Here is a 7,088-nt window from a genome sequence, read left to right as displayed (position 1 = left end):
TCCGATCACACCTAAACAAAAAAGATTGGTGGCGACTCCCATGTTCGTTTTCGTTTTTGAAATTAAAGTCGACCCCATTTTTAAAAAAATGATTTCGACAAAATTTATAAATACAATCACTTTGGTTGAAGTTAATTTTATATTAAAATTAAATTACTCATAAATAAAATCTATTTTAAAAAATAATTTCTATTTTTTCAAAAGAATAAATTAATATTCTGTAAATCATTTTTATTGACCAAACAATTTCTCATCAAACAAACGCATGAAAATGTAAAAAAAACATTTTTCATAAGTTAATTAACGTAAAACTACACCTTACAATTTAAAATATAATTAAAATAATTATTGATTTAAAAAAATTAATAAAAAAGAGTGAAGCGGGGGAGTCATTCTAGAATGTTATAATTACTGCATTTTACAATAAATTATGTATAAGGGGGGAAAATGAGATAATTGCTATGATAGCGTTACATCCGTATTCAAGATATACAAAACGAGGATTTGGGTAGGGTTGAGACATGCCTAAACCGAACCTAGGCAAGCAAAATTTTCAACACTCGAGTCAGCAGTGTTTTGTTCCTAACTCCTAAGAAAAACAGAACAACATCGTAATCCAAATACCACAGCTTCTTTCAAAAATTGGTAACTCAGAGTGGACTTTTGCACTTGATCTTTTTCAACTTTGGACCTGCAAAACCCAATTACCCACCTCACATCACCTCATATCATGGATATGGGAATCACCTTCAGACAATCCTCAAGCATTACGGAATATATATACACAATATTCAACGTAAGCCGGTTATTTATTCCGTTGAGGTCTAACCAAAAAGATACTCCGAAGAGGCAAAAACTCTTTCTCCACGGTTGTATAAATCAAATAATGATTTCATTTAATATGTTGTTTCTTCAGTTTTCTTTGGAGATTTTCCCTACCTTTACCATTATGTGACGGATGAGGCTGTTGAAACTGCAAAGCCATTAGCTTGAACATCAGACAAGCACTGAATGTTGCGTATTTTGTTTCTACGAAGAGAACTTGGGTCAATTCCTGCCTTATGAGCTGCAACAACACCTATAGCTTCCCAATAGTTTGAGACCCTGACCTGCACAAAAGATGACGTTGCATTAGTTATCAAGCGTTTACGCTTCTGATTTTACTGCTAAATATGATTCCACTGCACTTGGTTTTTATGTAAATGATGAAATCTAACCTGTCTTTCATTTAAAATCCAGAATCGGGATAAATTTTGATAAGCCCTTAAATTAATTAGTCTAGTTTAACAGGGAAAAGAATTTCATATAAAACAGTCACTTTTGATTTCCAAACTAGTGTACGTAGAAAGAGACTCTTACTATGAGCATTCACTACATATTTTAGGTCTTTTACTCCAAAAACCTAACCAAAGAAACAAACAGAATGAAATAGAACAAAACTAATAATAAAAAATTAAGCCAATTAGATGCATACCACTTTGATCCCAAGTTTATCAGCAGTATCATTTAGAACTGTTTCATTTTCCTCCACACAGATTATCAGAGGCTGTAAACGAGGGAAGCAGACGAGAGAAGAAAACAGTCATTATATTGCTGTTACAACAAATTAAGATTATTCATGGTTAAAATTATAAGATGTTTTTGGTGGGCCAAGAAAGTATGAAGCCAAAGTGCTTGTGAGCACATGTGCCTTCACTTGGTAGGAAGGAAAGGAAAAGGTTTAACCTAATGGTTGTGCGGCAACTAACAAACACATTGTTATGAATCTCGATCATTAGACTAAAACATTTTCCATCCTTCCCCCTTTCCATTTTCCCCCACCAAACATGAATTTCCCAGACAATTTTTACCATAGAAGGAAAAGCACAGATAGTTGCTTTCAAATTTGTACCTTATTTCTCTTGCTTCTAGCAAAAGCAAGAGCACCATCTCCTCCACAAGCATCTACTGGCAGAATAACACTGTCAACATCACTTGCCAAGATACAACCCTTTGCCAAGGACTCAGGGTTTTTAACCAAGTACTGTGGTGCATTACTAAGTCCCGCAAGGACACATGGCAAAAATGTGTAACCTATCTAGTCAAAAGAAATGAAAAGAGACATAAGTACATGGTATGCAGGGGAGTTCTTCCTTGCATGCATGTATAATGCATGTCTTTGTGACAATAAAACTTCTGTAGCCAAGCTTTTCAGTCAAAGGTATTGTGAATAACCAATCATACTATTTCCTTTTGATTGTCTAATCTATCTATTGCACTCTTTTATACTAGTGGTTCTTTCTCCATCCCCTAGTTCATTTCCCATATTTTAACACTACTGTTAGTTCAAACCGGGTCTAATTAATTGTCAAGGAAAAAAGAGCTACTGATGCTATGAGAACACTGATTTTAATATGCTTTGTTACTCAAATCTGTGAACATGGCATATTACCTTTTCGTCTGTTCTAGTTTTTGCTGACTTAATCTAGGAATACTTCATCTCTCATCATTCAAAAAGTTTCCAACCACAAAGTCTTTCTGCATTTAGCCTTCAATTCTTGTTCATTGATTAATTTTTGAGGTTCCATTTCGTTGTTACTTTTGCTACTTGCTTTTGGCTTCTATAAGTTAAAACAACCACCAAATAAAGGGCTAATTGCTTAAATTAGATACAAGGAAGAAACAATCTTGAAGAGGACAGTTCTGAAGATTACATGCTTTTCTACAGATGACATTTTACTCAAAAATATTAGGCATTCTTATGTTGTATCCAAGTTCACACACCAAGCCCATGAAAAAGAAAAAGAAAAAAACCAATCACACATAAACATGCTAAGTGTGTGTCGCAAGAGGGAGAGCACAAATAAAACTTCACAAACCTCCTCAGCAGCTGATTTTGGGCTAAGGGATGAGGTCAAGGGAAGGGGAGATAGTGCAGGTGCATGTGCACATGGTATCTGAAATTCCTTCACCACAAGATGACTTATTATTGCCTCTACTCCGGCCAATGTATCTATTCCCTGGAAGCACGTACATGACATGATATAAGATAAAAAAAACTATTTGAAAGCAAATCAGAATTCAAGGTGGCTCCAGCATCATCCGGCATACCTTCTGAATTAAAGATGAAAAAGGAATTTGGTAATTAATAGAAACTTAGAATAGAAAATCATATGCAAAATTGATCCATGGAAAAATGAAGACAAGCTATTGAAGAATATTTTATGGCATTAATTGTAATTTTTATGTAAATTTACAATATTTAGATAACTTAGGTTATTTTATTAGTTAATGTAAATTTACAATATTTAGATAACTTAGGTTATTTTATTAGTTAATGTTTTGCTTATTTCTCAAGTATTAGGGTTACTAGCTATATTGTGTTTTTATTAGTGTTAAGGTTTAACTTATGAAACCCATGTTATTTTAGTTTCTAGTAGGATATTGTTTAGGAGATGTTGATATTTCCGATATTTTGATACATAGAATTTGAGGATTATTGAGATTTTCAGATTATAGATGGAGCACTATGCATCAATAACGTTCAACTTAATATAGTCTATAAGAGCAACAGATCAACAATTCTCATAGATGAAGGGCCATTTCTCAAGTACTTGTGGTTTTAGGGTTATATATGCTATTTTTCATTTTAATAGGGTTTGGGACTTAATAAAACTTATGTTATTTCAATGTCTGGTCGGTTTTTGTTTATAAGACTCAGATTTCTGAGATTTGATATATAAACTTGAGTGTTATTATTTGAAAGTACTTGTTCTAAGTCAATGATGCTGTCTCTTAATATAGTTTGTAAATGTCAGGAAAAAAAATATAGCCATGGCTCAAGCAGTGCTCATTGGTACAGAGCTCATTTAGAATCAATTTCATTGGAAACTTCAAACTAATACGACTTACCAACAAGAGAACAGAAAGCTGTGCAGAGGGAAAATAGAGTAGCATCTATTTTTTTCCTAATTATGATATTCAAAAGCCAATGGTTTCAAAACTAATTTGAATACTTCTTCTAACCAGGTCAACCTTCAGGTAATTTGAATAAAACAACCAATTACATAAACTTCATGCAAAATTCAAGTTCAGTAAAGAAAATTATCATAAGAAACTTTCACCTTCTCCATGCAAGTATAAAAGACTTTCCAAATGGTAACATAATAGATTCTTGGCATTTTACTTAAGAAGTCAAGGAAAAGAAATAAGTGCCTTACAATTCCAAGTCGATAGTCATCCAGATCATCCACTTCATCATCTGGAAAGCGCCCAACAACAGCAACAGCATCCACTTGCGATCGTTTGACTAAATTCTCAACAGCCCGCAGTAATGAATCAGGGTGTTTAATCCTGCCTGTTGATTGCCCAGTTGTTGGATTGACCCACTTTTCCACCTGCAAAACTTGTTTAGTTTATAGAAAATCAGCTTATTCTCTTCTTTGGTTTTTATAAAGACAAATTTCTCATCAACTAAGATCAAGAACAACAATATTAAGCAGTCACATGCCAGCTCCAACCTTCAAAGTTTGTCCCTACAACATGCAAGCAACAGTGCAAGTTTGCTACAAGGAGATATAATTTATACTTTTAACTTTTATATATATCAAAATTTGATGTTCATCTCTTTTAGCTAGTAGAGTACCAGCATAGAGCAGAAACTATAATATTATATCACTTGAAAGATTTTATATCTTGTGCTCACAATTCGCAAATAGAGTTCAGAACTCTACGTATCTCTTCCCAGCTAAATCAAATTAGTACCTCTAAAGGGGTGTCAGTGACAGCATACTCAACAACCGGCAATCCAAGGGAAGCCCTTGTGGCATCAGCCACTTGCAAATGGCGGACCCGAAGATGCTCTTCTATTCCAGCATCAAGAACCAATCCCACCTGCATCAGATCAAAATCTTGATGTTGTTAAATGATAGCAACTTAAAACAAGCATCTCTAACACTAAGAGTCCATTTTTATTTTTCGAATGTCCATCTTTATTTTTCGAATGCCACAAATTTATGTCTTATTTCCTTTTTGTTTCCTTCCCTTTAACCCTCTAAAAATCTTCACTTTTTCTACATTCTATATGAACTTCTCATTTCTTTTGGGTACACTTTTAGCATTACAAATAAAAAAAAGGGAATAAATCCCAAAATTATACATGAACTTAGATTCAATTTGCAATTTGATATGTGAACTTTAATTTGAATCAATTATACACATGAAACTTTGAATCATGCACATTTAAAGAAATAAATACATCAATTTATTTTTATATTGGATAAATATAATTATATGTGTATGTAATATATAAACATAAAATTGGTATATCAATAATTGTGTTAATAATTTATGACAATTTGATCAAATCAAAGTACATGTATAGAATTGCACATTAGACTAAAGTTCATGTATAGTTTTGAGATTTAAAAAAAAAAAGTTTTTAACTTAAATATTCATTTGAAATGAACAAGGAATTGAGAAATTAAATAAAATAAAACCTTGTTTTGATGTACAGGTTGCAGAGCCCATAAGCCTTGCGCAAATCTGTCCAGAGCATAACCTTCAACGTACATTACATTAGGCATGGGCCAGTATAACATTGCTGCATTCAGAACCTGAAGAAAAAAAAATTGTTAATTTTATTACATTAAATTCAGTTTATTTAAAAGCCTAAGTAGAAAAGGAATTTTATAAACAAATAAAAGTCTTGCACTCTTACATTAGGATGTGAAATAAGACAATCGACGACGGAGGATAAGACCCGAGCAACAGGCAGAGCATCACCGGCAAATCCTCCGATGCTGGCCCCCACTCCCGTTGGCACTATCATTACGCTTGTGTACTCCCTCTTCGACTGAATCGCCCCTCCCCCAAAGAAAGATTATATGTATGCTCTACAATTAAAAAAGAAAAATGTCAAGCGAACCAAGTAACTGACCTTGTTAGCGGTGTAGCAGGTGATAGGAGGCCGAATGGACGGTCGTGGTTTGGTGATGAATTGATTATGAGTCGGCGGCGATTGCCACGGACGGCATAGATTGAGAGCTGTCGCTGCCGCCATTGTTTGGCGGAAAAACAAAAATGTTTACTTGACTGCCTCGAGAGTTTGAACTTTAGAAGACCAAAGAGACCAAAGAGAATGGATAATGCAAACAAAGTGGCCAAGCCCCTTTCATTTCCAGTTTTGTTCCGGATTGACGGTCTTGCCCCTTATTCCTCACAATTCTTTTGGTTTCTCTTTTACTTACATGTTCATTTGTTTGTTTCCGTAAAACATTTCAAAAAAATTATTTAATAAATATATTTATTTAAAAAATTATGAAAAAAATAAATGAGATTATGTTGAAATTCATGAAACTCATTAGGTGCGTTTTTAGATTGTATATAAAAATATATAAAATATAGTTTTTGAACATTTTCGAAAAAATTAATTAAGTTTTTATGATTTTTTTACACTCAATTGAGCTCATGAGCTAATAAAACAGGTTAAATAAGCCATTTGACAACGTTGATCGCTACAACACTAATGTGGCCGTTAACGATGCTGATATGGTCTTCCATATCAAAGCATAGTCGCTAACGTCAACCACGTCAACAACAAAAAAATCAATTTTTAAAAAATTTAAAAGGAATATTGAATTTTTTATTGGAATGAATCTAGACAAATGATTGTCCAGATTCATCTATTTTAAAGCTTAATTTTTTTAAAAATTTAGGAATTTAAAAATAATTTAAAAATTTTATAAGTTTTTAAAACATTATTAAAATTTATAAAAATATTAAATAAATTTAAAAAGTAAAAAATTAATAAACATCTAAACAACCATATGTGATAAGTCCACTAGACAACCATATATCCAGATTCATTCAAGACGATTTTTTTACATTATATAAAGTTTAAAAATATTGAAAATTAATTTTATTTCAAAAATTTATATGTGTATCGATGTTTTAATTCAATTGGTACATTTTAGGATGTATAAAATTTTTTTTATAAAATCAAAAATATAAATAATATTATTTTATTAATTGTATGTGTAAAATTTTTTTTTAAATGTATGAATATATCCTACTATTTAAAACTTTTACACCACATTTGGTTCATTGGA

The 7,088-nt window shown here is 32.3% G+C and overlaps 1 protein-coding gene across 5 annotated transcripts; it reads right to left on the bottom strand.

The window, feature by feature from the left end:
• Nucleotides 1-400: 400 nt before the first annotated feature.
• LOC107934497 (uncharacterized lipoprotein syc1174_c) lies at nucleotides 401-6,154 on the bottom strand. Of its 5 annotated transcripts, XM_016866943.2 has the most exons (10): nucleotides 5,918-6,154; nucleotides 5,699-5,833; nucleotides 5,478-5,594; nucleotides 4,744-4,872; nucleotides 4,200-4,376; nucleotides 2,859-2,999; nucleotides 1,892-2,077; nucleotides 1,475-1,546; nucleotides 940-1,109; nucleotides 401-691 (listed from the first exon to the last, which is right to left on the bottom strand). In XM_016866943.2, the coding sequence occupies exons 1-9, from the start codon at nucleotides 6,038-6,040 to the stop codon at nucleotides 948-950; spliced, it is 1,242 nt and encodes a 413-aa protein (XP_016722432.1). In that variant the 5' UTR covers nucleotides 6,041-6,154; the 3' UTR covers nucleotides 401-691; nucleotides 940-947. The 5 variants fall into 5 exon arrangements, 4 of the variants coding, with proteins under 4 accessions (XP_016722432.1, XP_040939011.1, XP_016722434.1 ...); XR_005906319.1 differs by lacking the exon at nucleotides 1,475-1,546 and having other exon boundaries at nucleotides 1,892-1,944; nucleotides 5,918-6,140; XM_041083077.1 differs by lacking the exon at nucleotides 1,475-1,546 and having other exon boundaries at nucleotides 5,918-6,140.
• Between the last annotated feature and the right edge of the window lie 934 nt (nucleotides 6,155-7,088).

Source organism: Gossypium hirsutum, chromosome A12 (genome assembly GCF_007990345.1).
Source record: "Gossypium hirsutum isolate 1008001.06 chromosome A12, Gossypium_hirsutum_v2.1, whole genome shotgun sequence".
In the NCBI taxonomy this organism is placed as follows: Eukaryota; Viridiplantae; Streptophyta; class Magnoliopsida; order Malvales; family Malvaceae; genus Gossypium; species Gossypium hirsutum.
Note: the sequence above shows the minus strand (reverse complement) of the source record. Positions and strands in the feature narration are given on the sequence as shown.

What these genes read in the sequence shown, in the direction of transcription:
- LOC107934497 (XM_016866943.2), bottom strand. Translation starts at nt 6,040, where the DNA reads ATGGCGGCAGCGACAGCTCTCAATCTATGCCGTCCGTGGCAATCGCCG. An exon ending in CCTGCTACACCGCTAACAAG is followed by an intron (nt 5,834 to 5,917) that starts GTCAGTTACTTG and finishes GGGGCGATTCAG; the next exon opens with TCGAAGAGGGAGTACACAAG. An exon ending in TCACTGACACCCCTTTAGAG is followed by an intron (nt 4,377 to 4,743) that starts GTACTAATTTGA and finishes CAAGTTTTGCAG; the next exon opens with GTGGAAAAGTGGGTCAATCC.